The following is a 14,525-nucleotide window of genomic DNA, read 5'->3' as shown; positions in this document are numbered from 1 at the left end:
AGGTATGTTGCTTGTTGGGAAGAAAACCTTACACACAGGATTCCTGGGAGATGTTGTGGCTTCAGGTCTAGACCCCTAGAATAAAATAAATATAATAAAGAGAGTCAAATAACTTATTTTTTTGGGTTTTTATTTTTGGTTTTCCAGTGCAAAGAACAGTTAAGTTTACACTATACTGTAGTCTATTAAGTGAGCAATACCACTGTGTCTAAAAACCCCAATGTTCATAACTTAATGAAAATACTCTTTATTACTAAAAACTGCTAGCCATCATTGGAGCCTTTAGTGAGGTTTAATCTTTTTGTTGGTGGATGGTCTTTTTTTTTTAACTTTTTTTTTATTGAGTTACAGTCATTTTGGTGGATGGTCTTGAATTAACATTGGTGGATGCTGACTGGTCACTGTGGCAGTTGCTGAAGATCAGTGTGGCTTTTGCAATTTCTTAACATAAGACCACAATGAAGTTTGTGACAGGATTCTCTCTTCCTTTCAGGAACAAGTCCTCTTTCACAGGCAATTTGACACATTTTACACACAGTAGAAATTCTTTCCAAATTGGAGTCATTCCTCTCAAACCCTGTGGTAATTTATCAGCTAAGTTCATACGCTCTTCTAAGTCCTTTGTTATTTCAACCTTCTTCATAGCATCTTCACCAGTAGATTCCATCTCAAGAAACCAATTTCTTTGCTTGTCCATAAGAAGCAGCTCCTCATTCATGCACATTTTATCATGAGGTTGCAGCCAATCAATCATATCTTCAGGCTCCACTTGTAACTCTAGTTCTCCTGCTATTTTCAGCACATCTGCAGCTCCTTCCTGCACTGAATTCTTGAGCCCCTCAAAGTCACACATCAGGATTGGAATCAATTCCTTCCAAACCCCAGTTCATGTTGATATTTTGACTTCTTCCCATGAATCACGAATGTTCTTAATGGCATGTAAAATGGTGAATCCTTTCCAGAAAATTTTCCATTCATTTGCCCAGACCCATCATTGGTGTCACTGTCTATGGCAGCTAAAGCCTTCCAAAATGTATTTCTTAAATAATAAGACTTGAAAGTCATAATTACTCCTGATTCATGGGCTGCAGAATAGATGTCATGTTAAGCATGGAAACAGCATTCATCTCATGCATCTCCATCAGAGCTCCTGGATGACTTGTGCATTGTCCATGAGCAGTAATATTTTGAAAGAATTTTTTTTGTGTGTTTTGTTTTGTTTTCTGAGCAGTAGGTCTCAACAATGGGCTAAAATATTCATGTTGTAAATAGATGTGCTGTCATTCAGGCTTTGTTCTATTTATAGAGCACAGAGTAGATTTCACTTGATTCTCATGGGACATAGGATTTTCATAATGTTAAATGAATATTGGCTTCGTTAGCCGCTAATGGGAAAATCAGCCTGTCCATTGAAGCCTTGATGCCAGGCACTGACTTCTCTCCAGCTGTGATGGTGCTGGGTGGCCTCCCCTTGCAGTTCTCTGCATTGAAAACCTGTTGTTTAGTGCAGCCACCTTCATTAGCTGCCTTAGCTTCATCTCCTGGAGCACTTGCAGCAGCCTCTGGGTCAGCTCTTCCCGCCTTACCTTGCACAGGTATGCAGTGGAGATGGAATCTTGCCTTAAACTTCATGGGCCAACCCCTGCTGGCTTCACACTTTTCTTCTGAAGCCTCTTCACCTCTCTCAGGGTTTATAGAATTGCTGAGAACTAGGGACTTCCGCTGGATTAGGCTTTGCCTTAAAGGAATGTCATGCCTGTTTTAATTAAAATGATAAAGAACCAAATATTTCAGAAACTACAAAAATGTGACACAGAGATAAGAAATGAGCAAATGCTGCCAGAAAAAAATGTCACCAATGGAATTGCTGTACTCAGGGTTGTTACAAATCTTCAAATGTTTAAAAATATGCATTACCAGGGAGGGCAATAAAATGAAACATGCCTGTAATAGCAATGAATTTGCACTGGGAAGGTAAAAAGGGGATTCCTGCCTTCAGAATTCTCTCCTTTCTCCACTCCCCAGCACAGCCAAGCTCTTGAGTGCACATGTGCACACACAAAGCCAGTCGTTTTATGTTTATAGAGGGTAAAAAGAAAATGCAAGACCACCATGCTGCATCGGGATCTCTGAAAGAACGTGAGGAAGACGGTTTCCAAAGGCAGGTGAAGAAAGTAAGCGTCCTTGATGAAATCAGTGGACAGAGATCTATGGACACTGAAGGGTAAGACATTCCCGTGTTAATTATGACAATGTGTGAATGAATGTGTGGAGTTATGTGGATATTGTAATACGTTTCAGAATACTTACCACCATATTTTCTTTACCATATTCAATCAGTACAGATGTGCATTTATTTTTCGACCTTGATTTCTGTAATCTGCTGCTTCTGTTCATTCTAACTGGTTACCAGAGTCTTGTTTGTATTTAGTTTGAGATTTTAGCGGGTTCTTGGACCAGATTTAGTCACTTCATTATCTGGATCCCCCTAGGTCCATTTTTATTGTCCTTAGGTTTCAACCACATCAAAGTGTCATGACCTGCCATGTGTCTATCATTTTTAATAAACTCTAGACATTGGGTAGAAAATAGAGAAAATTTGAGGCCTCGTGTGAGGTTAACTTGCTGCAGAGAAGGTGGGCATTACAGCTGGCAGGTGGTCAGGGCGCCAGCAGCGCTACATCCTGTTAACCCGGTTAGCAGCTGAGATCAGTCAGTGCAGCCAGCTTTCGTGAGGCCCGTGTGTCTCCTGTCCACCTTTGTTTCTGGCATGTAGCTCTCATGGATCCCAGCTAAGTCCTGTGGGTCTCTCTAGGGATCACCTTCGCTGACGGACAGTGAGCTCCAGCTGCCTGACTGTGGTGCCTGTGCGTAGGGGGCACCGGCTGCCGGGCTGCTCTGCATCTCAGTGGTTTCCTCTGCAGTTACCGGATGACCCCCGGGGAAGGTGGGCCCAGTCCTGGGCTTTCTTCTTCTCCATCTTGGCCTCATGTCCCTTTCTGGCTTGTTAGCAATTTGGTACATTTGATCATGGATTTCATAATTTGTCCAGAGTTTCCTGTCATTCTCAGGGAGAGGTCATGGACATCACACCCATTAACCCGCTTTCAAAAACATTTCCTTATATTTCCTAAAGGATCAGGTTTTGCTCCAGGTTTTGACTGAAATCTGGGCTCTCTGTGGGAGAAATCAAAAAGTCATGAACGCTTGCTTTACCCTAATGTGTTTGGTTGTGATGACTTGGTCAGACCCTGATTCCCATGTTGAAACACAGTGAGCTCGCGCTGTCCCAGGCACAGGAGCCTAAGCCTGGTGGGGGGGGCGCAGAGCACACATCACGTGGGCTTTTCCTGTGTGTTTATGCATAAATGATTAGGGGTGGGGACGCTGAAGGGAAGCCCAGATACCAAACACTTGCCAGAGGCCTGAGTGTAGCTTTTTCATATTTATTAGTGGGGGTACTTTAATTCTTTCCTGTGTATTTATCAGCCTGAGCATTTATGGGGCAGGGCGAAAGGAACATGGAATTCTTCCCTTCCAGTTCCTGGGAGGGAAACTGGCAGAATTTCAGAGTTTCTTTCCCCTCTCAGGAAGGTGGACATGAATGGATGTGAGCTGGTGGGAAAGCAGCAGCTGTTGGCAGCAAAGGAGGAGGCAAAATTGGCTGAAGAGGAGACAAGATGGTACAAGTGAGTTCAGCTCCTCTGCACCTGCGGCTCTGAAAACACCTGTTGGATTTTTTGAAAACTTTTCTAAAATGTTTAGACACAATATCATAAACTGACCCAAACAAAAGACATTTGTATACATGGCTTCACACAGGAGGAAAAGTGTTAAGTTTTACATATGTTAAGTTAAACGTTTAACTTTAAAAAGTATTAAGTTACTAAGAATTTCCTGGTCCCAGTGCTGGCCAGACTGAGAGGAGAGACGGTTCACAGAGATGTTTCTGAAGGTACTATAAACCGTTCTCACCCTGAGGATAGCAGTTTAGTGTAGCGTCAGTCGGACCAATACACATTCCCGTGCTGCTGGGGAGACCCAGGTGTAAGAAGTAGGGTCAGGATGTAAGGAAAGGAAGAATCAAGCTTTGAGATGAAAGATGCTCAGCACAGGACACGTGAGGGAAATGCTGAGAACGGGAGGGGGAAATGTGTCAGCGCAGAACCGGGCAGGCGTTCAGTAACAGTGACGGAAGGAGTGGCTGCAGCGACAGCTTTGCAACTGCTGTGCTTCTGCAGCCGTGTGCAGTGTGTCTTGAGTGGTGAGATGATGTGTGTGAGTGTGCAATGCAGATAACATGGACTGGGGCAGATTATTTAACAGCATACCCAGCATTGTGTCTTCTCTGATGGAACAATTTGTAACTCATAGGATAAGACTTGAAGAATGTCACGGGCAAATGCGGGAAGCAGAGATCATTTGGAGACACCAGGTAACCTGCCTTCCTCCTGACACACCGAGTCCTCAGCACCTGATGCAGACAGTTATTGTGGCCCTGAGAACCCCTAGCCATGGGGTGTTTCTTGATGTGTTGACTTTTTCAGGTCACTCTTGCCGAGAAGAAGGCCCAAGACAGCTCGGTAAGAATTTGTTTCCTTCCTTCCCTTTGTGCACAGTCGGCCACAACTGAACGTGGATGTGTTTTTCTCCCACAGCTCAGGGCTCAGGAGCTGGAGAGGGAAATCTCTGAATTGAGAAGGGAAAACTCTGACCTGAGAAGGGAAAACTCTGACCTGAGAAGGGAAAAATCTTCTGAGCTGAGAAGGGAAGTTGCCCACCTGAAACAGAGGTACAGAATTTTGACACATTTTTACGGGTGTTTTGAGATTTTTAAGGACTGGTTGTTTTGTGCCTAGTAGAGGAATTGGTGGTGTAATTTGTATTGAAGCCATTCTTTATCTTTAAGATTGGATGCAATCTGCAGATGGAGGCAGGCAGAGGAATACATGAGGCAGGAGCCCACCCCAGGAGGACCGTACAGGCTGCAACCTCCCCTGAGAGGTAAGGAGCGCACTGTGAAGTGCGGCAGCTCCATTTCTGCAGCAGGAGCTGCCCAGTGGGCTGCTTTTCCCCATGGGTAGTTGTCGGGTTTCCTGGACACCACACCACACACTCACTGTGGGGAACAGTTTCACAGCTGGGTGACAAGATGCTGTTTTCTTTACATGCCATCAGCCAGCAGGGCTCTGTCCCCTGTGAGCGGCGGAGCTCATGCCCCTCCAGGGACTGCGGGCCGCCCCCCAGTCTCTTGGTTGCCTGGCGTGGCTGGCATGGCTGGTTTCTATGCACTAGAAGACATGAGCATCAGCCCTCTCTTCCCGCCTGGACACGGTTTTGAAGGCTGAATTTTCTTCTTATTTCAGGAAAATAACATGGATGACGTTTTAGAATGAAGGCAGTATGTCATAACGAGAAAAATATTTTTCTTCATTTGCCTTGGTGGATAAATATTCTATTCAAGATCTGCTTTAAGGCAGCAGGCATTTCTTCACTAATTTTGCAGGTCCCTTCGTTCTTATAAAAAAGCTTGCACAGTGACCTAGAGTAGCCAGTTAGTAAGTGACATGACTACATATCCTCCTTCTCCCAGAGTTAAAGTGTAACTCTAAACTCTCCCACCAGCTACTCCATGTAACTCACCATTCTTTTGCCGATTATTACAACATGAGTCATTGAGGCTTCTTTCATAAATGTTTACGTGACATCTGGTCAATTATACAAGACATGCGCTGTCAGAGAGAAGTCTTTTAACAGTTTACAAACAGGCTGAAGAGGAAGAGGTGGAGCTCACAGTCAGGGGTTGTTGATACTCTTCCTATGAAAGACCCTTCTTACTTTAATGTATAATCTGTATACAGACTGATTTGCCCTGAAGTGTGATGTGAGTCCACTGTGTAAGTGTTGGTTGACAGGGATCTGGGCACTGAGACCACATCCAGGGTGATTAGCTATGAAAACACCTGAATCAAGGCCCTGTGGTGTCCTCGTCATGGGACAGGGGTCCAGTCTCCCCTCGTCCTCGTGGACAACTGAGGTGAGAAGGAGACCTGCGGCCTCTGTGAAGAGACAAGGGCGTGGGCGGAAGTGAGAGCTCTTGGAGGAGGGCACGGAGGGCTCGGCTCGTGCTTCCCCCGCATGGCATCTGTCAGATAGAATACGCCTTCAGCACTGTTCTCCCTTTACAGCTTCACAGAGGGATGGCAACCCTGTTAAGAATGGAACCGCCTTTCCGGCTTAGGAGGCAGAGGAAACCAAAGTAAGTAATTTTACTCAGTTGTGTTGTGGTGGTCATTTTGTATTGAATAATCTCTGGAACTAGCATTTTCTTTTTGAACAAACAATTCCTGGCTTTGCCTGTGGATTGGGAATTAGGGGAAAAGTATGCCAAGTCATCACAGAGAAGTTTGGTAAAAGTATATTATCGCCAAATTTTACTGAGCAACCCAGGATGCAGGGAGGCCCAGGGCTGAAGGAGAGCATGCAGCGTAGCTGCCAATTGGGCACAAAGTGCAGGGGAGGGTGCAAGGTGCCGATGAATGCTGCGTTGGGTTTCGGCTCTTGTCGGTGTTGGCGCTTTTGTCTGTCATTCAACCAAGCCTTCCCTTCTGTCCTGCAGGTAACCCCATGGGCCGGAGGGCCCCAAATTTCCGAGGACCAGCCTGCGTGGCCTGCCCCGGGTGCGGCCCATCGTCGCCAAACTGGGCACCTGCACCTGGTCCCACATGGTGCCCTGTGCAACCTTGCCCCCCACCGCCAGCTGCTCCGCTCGGTAAGAGGAAAGCATAGTACTCTGTTTCTTCCTTGAGTCACTGCAGAAGAAGGGCAGATCGCACTCCGGGGATTCCCCATGCACGGGCGGCCGTGACTGGGCTCACGGCCGTGTCCCTCTGGTCCCTTAGCAGAAGCACTTGATGGACCGCGTCTTCCCCGTCCTGCCCTGGGGAGGGAGGTGTCTGTTGTAGAGGGAAAGAGGGTCCTCTGACGGAGGACAGACGTGTCGGTTCTGCACACGGGCCTTCAACAGACACCACGTTCCGGGCTCCCTGGAGGACAAGCCCGCCCCTGTCACTGTCTGCAGCGAGTGGAGCCCTGAACTTCCACAGCCGATGATCGGTTATGGAAGAAACACCCGAACCCGGGGCCTGTGGTCTCTTCAGTCAAGGGTCCTGAGACCTGTCTCTCACTCGTTCTGATGTGAGACTTAGTGTGATACGGGGAAGAAGGCCTCAAAGATCTTATGCGCTTCAGCAAACTAACATGTTTTGTAAGGCAGTGAACCGTGAAAGAGTGTTTTGTATTTTATTTTATCTATGCCGAGAAGCTAGTTGACTCGGGGAAGGACATAGGTTAGTGGTAAATAGAATGCTTGCTTAGCATGCCGAATTCCGTGTGCTCATTCCCCGTACCTCCATTTAAAAACAGAAGAAAAGAAAAAAAAAAAACAAGAGCAAATTTCAAATGTTAGAAATACAGAGTGCGCAAACCCAACTTCCATATCCATTCTTTTTACATGTTTTCCTCTTACTACTTGGTTTGAAATATATCCCAACCGTGACTTAAGCATGTTTTTTCAGAAAATGCTCTAACTCTTTGAAAGTCTTTTCTGCCACTTTGTTTTGACACATCCACGAACGGAGATATACGCACATGGTGGTTTTAATATACATTCGTGAATATTCTCATTAATGTACCTGTAACTACATTTTACAGATGGTGTGTCAGTGCGCCACTTTACAGAAGAGAGAGGAAGAGAATCTTCCTGGGATGAGGTACAGTCTCTTGTTGTTAATGTCCTTGTGTGACTATATAAGTACCAGGGGATTCTGAGACATAAACCGGGGGTTGGTGTGAGTGTGCATTTTCACGTTTGCATCTGCTGATGAGAAATTTTGACTTATGCTTTTAACTTACAGTTTAGGATGTGATTCTGTGCTTAATGCCGTAGGACTGGATAATGCACTTTTGTTCATTTTCCAGACTCACCTAGTGAAACCAGTGTCTGTGTGGGCATTCTTCTTTTCAGGGTCTTTCCCTTACAGTTTATAAGAGGATATTGAAAAGAAATTCATCCCTGGGAAAGTTAGGTGTATCTTGGCGTTGGTTCTTGTTTTAGCCGTCCTCACTTGAAATTAATTAAGTGATGTTTCATTTTCAAGGCAGCATGTTTTGTCTTCCCATTCCACCGCCAGTAACAGTGGTCTAGTTCCCTAAATGCCTTACGCTGTTTCCCACCTGCTCCTTTTACTCAGGCTGCCCTTCCCCAAAACCCCTCCACATCCCCCCTCTGTGCTGGATCTCTCTTTTACGAAACATTGTGGTCTTCCCAGCATTCCCTGAGCTATCCACGTGCAGCGGACTCTCATGTCCTTTGTGGCTTTACTGTACCCATTCACCTCAGTTGTAGAGCTGTTGAAACTTTTCTGTGCTGATTTGTTTTCATGGATCCTGTGCCTCTGGCAGAACAGAGAGGAGAATCTGCCTTTTACTTGTACCGCCAGCTTCTCCCAGGATAGGCCTTATGTTCTGATAGCTTCGGTAAATAACTGTTATCTACCTGACTGACTAAGCGTATGCACATGATCTGAAGTTCGGTTCCTGATTTATCTTGATTTGTGTTCCTAGGAAGGGGCGACTAAGCCCGAAATTACAAAACCGGAGTATGCTACTGGGACTGTAGAAGTGGCTCCGCAGGAGCTGACGGATCATAAAACACTGAGCTCTGTTGGTGGAGCACACGGAGCTTATTATACACTGGGTAAGTTAGTGAACGTGGCTGGCATACTTTTTCCTCTGTGCCTAGAAATTAGTGTGCTCTGGGGGGAAGGGTATATGTAGCTCAGCAGTAGAGAGAATGCGGGCTTAGCATGCAGGAGTTCCTGGGGTCAGTATCCAGTTCCTCCAAGAAACGAGTGTGATACCGGGAAGGAAGGAAAGAAGGAAGGCACAAAGGTTTTGTTTCGCTTCAGCAGTGTCTTCGCAGGAAAGCCTAATCCTCCATTCTTTTCTGTGGTTTTTAGCCGACGCGGGACGTGGCGCGGCTCCGGGTTTGCCCGGCAGCGCCCGCCTACCTGCGGCGGCCCCGGAGGCCCAGGTAAGTGGGGTGGTCTTGCTCTGTTGGACCTCGTCCTGGGAAAGGTGATCTTCCCGTTCTCCCGGCAGCCATTCCTGGCCTCGTCTGCAGACTTTGTGTCCTCTGACGGGTCTGGCGTTGAGTGTCGCTGCCTTTTTCAGACTCAAAACTCTTGCCCAGGAGACAGTGGGCTGCTTCTCCCAGGAGCACGTCGCCTTGGCTGGTGCCTGCAGGAGCCATGAGAGAGTGCTTAGGAGCCGGGGCCCGCAGACTTTGACTGTGGGTTTCTCGAAACTGCGTGAGGAGGTTGAGCCCTCGCTCCACACTGACTTCTCCTGGCTCGGCTGACTCCTTCCTGACCTCCTGCACCTGGGGTTGCTCCTGGGTCACTGAGACGGATTTCTGTGTCGTCGTTCTTTTGACGGGTCTCCCGGCTCAGGCCAGGTGATTCTCCTGTTTAGAATGTCCATTCAGATCCTGGTAACCGGAAAAGGGGCAAAGCCCTCCCTCCAGCTTTGTACGGTGGGCTTTGTGCAACTTTGAGTCTTCCTGGGTGTGGTAAAGTCACAGCCCGTCACTGTCTTTTCTCGGGAGGTAAGTGTGTCTTGGCCGCTGCCTCCAGTTGTACTCTGGGCAGAAAAGCCTGGCTCTCAGAGATGGTGCGTTTGTAGTAGGGAATAGAGGCTGGAATGGAAAGAGCCCGCCGTGAAAATGCCTCCTTCCTTGCGGGGGAATTCCGATGCGCACCAGAGTGCGTACGTTGTGTTTGTCCCCCACCCTGCGCCGGGTCGGGCTTGCCCTGGAAGCTGTCAGAGCTGCTCGTCGGTATCATGGCACACAGTGGGGTTTTTTCGCTCAACCTGGTACAGTGCCTTTGGTGTCAGGTGTGGGGTTGAGACTCCCCACGTCACTCTCCCGTAGCACACAGTTAGGGTGCGTTCCGTAGCGAACGTAAAATCCAGACGTCCCTGAGGATAGGGATGATTGTAGCGGAGCCTGAGTCCAATCTGAGGACAGCCTTGCTCCCTCAGGATTCCTTGGCCAGCTCCGCCATAGGACTCCGGGATGCCCAGCTCCCCAGGGCTCTTTGTGCCTAGGGGCAGCCCCTGCGGGTCGGAGGAGGGCCCTTTGTGAGGAGTGGGCAGAGAGGGCATGGCAGGGTCCTGCAGGCCGAGCCCTGCAGGCAGAGCGGTGAACCTGCTGCGGCTCTGCTTGCCCGTGTGGAGAATGAGCTCTTCACTTCCGTCCAGTATCCGTGTTCCTGGTCTGCGTCGGGCAAGCTTGCGTGGAGCTGGGAAAGGTGGCGGGGAGGGCCTTCCCGCCCAGAGCGGCTGACTGTTGGGAAGGCGCTAGTTTGCCCGTGTGCTGCATGCTCTGTGTGCAGCCTCTCGGGCAGGAGGACCCTAGGCTTCCTCCAATTGGAGACAGCTGCGGCGGCGACGTGCGGCGTCAGGGTCATATCCCCGTGTCCCCCTGTGCGGCCCAGGCTGCAGGAAGGCCCCAGAGGGCTGGGCGGAGCGTGTGGCACTTTGCTGCTCTCTGGGCACCCGGTGGAGGGGACGGTGCCCGGTGCCGAAGGTTGCTGCATTGGGTTTCGGCTCTTGTCGGTGTTGGCGCTTTTGTCTGTCATCCAACACAGCCTTCCCTTCTATCCTGCAGGTCACCCCGTGGGCCGGAGGGCCCCAAACTTTCCGAGGACGAGCCTGCGTTGCCTGCCCCGGTTGCGGCCCGTTGTCGCCCAGCTGGGCACCTGCACCTGGTCCCTCTTGGTGCCCTATGCAAACTCGCACCCCACCTCCAGCTGCTCCGCTCGGTAAGAGGAAATCATAGTCCTCTGTTTCTTCCTTGAGTCACTGCAGAAGAAGGGCAGATCGCTCTCCGGGTCTTCCCCGTGCACGGGTGGCCGTGACTGTGCTCACGGCCGTGTCCCTCTGGTCCCTTAGCAGAAGCACTTGATGGACCGCGTCTTCCCCGTCCTGCCCTGGGGAGGGAGGTGTCTGTTGTAGAGGGAAAGAGGGTCCTCTGACGGAGGGCAGACGTGTCGGTTCTGCACACGGGCCTTCAACAGACACCACGTTCCGGGCTCCCTGGAGGACAAGCCCGCCCCTGTCACTGTCTGCAGCGAGTGGAGCCCTGACCTTCCAAATCCGATGATCGGTTATGGAAGAAACACCCGAACCCGGGGCCTGTGGTCTCTTCAGTCAAGGGTCCTGAGACCTGCTTCCCACTCGGTCTGATGTGAGATTTAGTGTGATACGGGGAAGAAGGCCTCAAAGATCTTTTGCGCTTCAGCAAACTAAGATGATTTGTAAGGCAGTGAACAGTGAAAGAGTGTATTGTATTTTATTTTATCTATGCCGAAAAGCTAGTTGACTCGGGGAAGGACATAGGTTAGTGGTAAATAGAATGCTTGCTTAGCATGCCGAATTCCGTGTGCTCATTCCCGTTACCTCCATTTAAAAACAGAAGAAAAAGAAAAACAAAAACAAGAGCAAACTTCAAATGTTAGAAATAAATAGTGCGCAAACCCAACTTCCATATCCAAACTTTTTACGTGTTTTCCTCTTACTACTTGGTTTGAAATATATCCCAACCGTGACTTAAGCATTTTTTTTCAGAAAATACTCTAACTCTTTGAAAGTCTTTTCTGCCACTTTTGTTTTGACACATCCACGAACGGAGATAGATGCACATGGTTGTTTTAATATACATTCGTGAATATTCTCATTAATGTACCAGTAACTACATTTTACATATCGTGTGTCAGTGCGCCACTTTACAGAAGAGAGAAGAAGAGAATCTTCCTGGGATGAGGTACAGTTTCTTGATGTTAATGTCCTTGTGTGACTATATAAGTACCAGGGGATTCTGAGATATAAACCGGGGGTTGGTGTGAGTGTGCATTTTCACGTTTGCATCTGCTGATGAGAATTTTTGACTTATGCTTTTAACTTACAGTTTAGGATGTGATTCTGTGCTTAATGCCGTAGGACTGGATAAAGCACTTGTGTTCATTTTCCAGACTCACCTAATGAAACCAGTGTCTGTGTGGGCATTCTTTGTTTCAGGGTCTTTCCCTTACAGTTTATTAGAGGATATTGAAAAGAAATTCATCCCTGGGAAAGTTCGGTGTATCTTGGAGTTGGTTCTTGTTTTAGCCGTCCTCACTTGAAATTAATTAAGTGATGTTTCATTTTCAAGGCAGCATGTTTTGTCTTCCCATTCCACCGCCATTAACAGTGGTCTAGTTTCCTTAATGCCTTACGCTGTTTCCAAACTGCTCCTTTTACTCAGGCTGCCCTTCCCCAAAGCCCCTCCACATCCCCCCTCTGCGCTGGATCTCTCTTTTACGAAACAGTGCGGTCTTCCCAGCATTCCCTGAGCTATCCACGTGCAGCGGACTCTCCTGTCCTTTGTGGCGTTACTGTACCCGTTCACCTCAGTTGTAGAGCTGTTGAAACTTTTCTGTGCTGATTTGTTTTCATGGACCCTGTGCCTCTGGCAGAACAGAGAGGAGAATCTGCCTTTTACTTGTACCGCCAGCTTCTCCCAGGATAGGGCTTATGTTCTGATAGCTTCGGTATATAACTGTTGTCTACCTGACTGACTAAGCGTATGCACATGATCTGAAGTTCGGTTCCTGATTTATCTTATTTTTTGTTCCTAGGAAGGGGCGACTAAGCCCGAAATTACAAAACCGGAGTATGCTACTGGGACTGTAGAAGTGGCTCCGCAGGAGCTGACGGATCATAAAACACTGAGCTCTGTTGGTGGAGCACACGGAGCTTATTATACACTGGGTAAGTTTGTGAACGTGGCTGGCATTCCTTCTCCTCTGTGCCTAGAAATTAGTGTGCCCTGGGGGAAGGGTATATGTAGCTCAGCAATAGAGAGAATGCTTGCTTAGCATGCAGGAGTTCCTGGGGTCAGTATCCAGTTTCTCCAAGAAACGAGTGTGATACGGGGAAGGAAGGAAGGAAGGAAGGCGCAAAGGTTTTGTTTCGCTTCAGCAGTGTCTTCGCAGGAAAGCATAATCCTCCATTCTTTTCTGTGGTTTTTAGCCGACGCAGGACCTGGCGCGGCTCCGGTTTGGCCCGGCAGCGCCCGCCAACCTGCGGCGGCCCCGGAGGCTTATGTAAGTGGGGTGGTCATGCTCTGTTGGACCTCGTCCTGGGAAAGGTGATCTTCTGGTTCTCCCGGCAGCCGTTCCTGGCCTCGTCTGCAGAATGTGTGTCCTGTGACGGGTCTGGCGTGGCGTGTCGCTGCCTTTTTCAGACTCAAAATTCTTGCCCAGGAGCCAGTGGGCTGCTTCTCCCGGGAGCCCGTCGTCTTGGCAATTGCCTTCAGGAGCAATGAGGGAGTGCTTTGGAGCCGGGGCCCGCAGACTTTGACTGTGGGTTTCTCGAAACAGCGTGAGGAGGGTGAGCCCTCGCTCCACACTGACTTCTCCTGGCTCACCTGACTCCTTCATGACCTCCTGCACCTGGGGTTGCTCCTGGGTCACTGAGACAGATTTCTGTGTCGTCGTTCTTTTGACTGGTTTCCCGGCTCAGGCCAGGTGATTCTCCTGTTTAGAATGTCCATTCAGATCCTGGTAACTGCAAAAGGGGCAAAGCCCTCCATCCAGCTTTGTACGGTGTGCTTTGTGCAACTTTGAGTCTTCCTGGGTGTGGTAAACGTCAGAGCCGTTCACTGTCTTTTCTCGGGAGGTAAGTGTGTCTTGGGCGCTGCCTCCAGTTGTACTCTGGGCAGAAAAGCCTGGCTCTCGGAGATGGTGCGTTTGTAGTAGGGAATAGAGGCTGGAAGGGAAAGAGCCCGCCATGAAAATGCCTCCTTCCCTGCGGGGGAATTCCGATGCGCACCAGAGTGCGTACGTTGTGATTGTCCCCCAACCTGCGCCAGGTCGGGCCTGCCCTGGAAGCTGTCAGAGCTGCTCGTCGGTCTCATGGCACACTGTGGGGTTTTGCGCATGAGCTGGTACAGTGCCTTTGGTGTCAGGTGTGGGGTTGAGACTCCCCACATCACCATCCCGTAGCACGCAGGTAGGGTGCGTTCCGTAGCGTACGTAAAATCCAGACGTCCCTGAGGATAGGGATGATTGTAGCGGAGCCTGAGTCCCTTCTGAGGACAGCCTTGTCCCCTCAGGAGCCCCTGGCCAGCTCCGCCGCAGGACTCCGGGATGCCCAGCTCCCCAGGGCTCTTTTCGCCCAGGGGCAGCCCCTGAGGGGCGGAGGAGGGCCCTTTGTGAGGAGGGGGCAGAGAGGGCCTATCAGGGTCCTGCAGGCAGAGCCCTGCAGGCAGAGCGGTGACCCTGGTGCGGCTCTGCTTGCTCGTGTGGAGAATGAGCTCTTCACGTCCGTCCCGTCTCCGTGTTCCTGGTCCGCGCCGGGCAAGCTTGCGTGGAGTTGGGGAAGGTGGCGTGGAGGGCCGTCCCGCCCAGAGCGGCTGGCTG

General features: G+C 49.3%; 2 protein-coding genes across 2 annotated transcripts; one reads left to right on the top strand and one right to left on the bottom strand.

The window, feature by feature from the left end:
* LOC135320670 (actin-related protein 3B-like) overlaps positions 1-14,525 on the bottom strand; it is an 876,522-nt gene that overhangs the window by 254,128 nt on the left and 607,869 nt on the right.
* LOC135320716 (transport and Golgi organization protein 1 homolog) lies at positions 1,441-5,162 on the top strand. 2 transcript variants are annotated; one of them, XM_064483810.1, is made up of 7 exons: positions 1,441-1,595; positions 2,086-2,224; positions 3,591-3,689; positions 4,375-4,435; positions 4,548-4,583; positions 4,659-4,792; positions 4,928-5,162. In XM_064483810.1, the coding sequence occupies exons 1-7, from the start codon at positions 1,451-1,453 to the stop codon at positions 5,082-5,084; spliced, it is 771 nt and encodes a 256-aa protein (XP_064339880.1). In that variant the 5' UTR covers positions 1,441-1,450; the 3' UTR covers positions 5,085-5,162. The 2 variants fall into 2 exon arrangements, with proteins under 2 accessions (XP_064339880.1, XP_064339879.1); XM_064483809.1 differs by having other exon boundaries at positions 4,910-5,162.

The sequence above is a fragment of the Camelus dromedarius genome, unplaced genomic scaffold (genome assembly GCF_036321535.1).
Source record: "Camelus dromedarius isolate mCamDro1 unplaced genomic scaffold, mCamDro1.pat HAP1_SCAFFOLD_114, whole genome shotgun sequence".
Classification (NCBI taxonomy): Eukaryota; Metazoa; Chordata; class Mammalia; order Artiodactyla; family Camelidae; genus Camelus; species Camelus dromedarius.
Note: the sequence above shows the minus strand (reverse complement) of the source record. Positions and strands in the feature narration are given on the sequence as shown.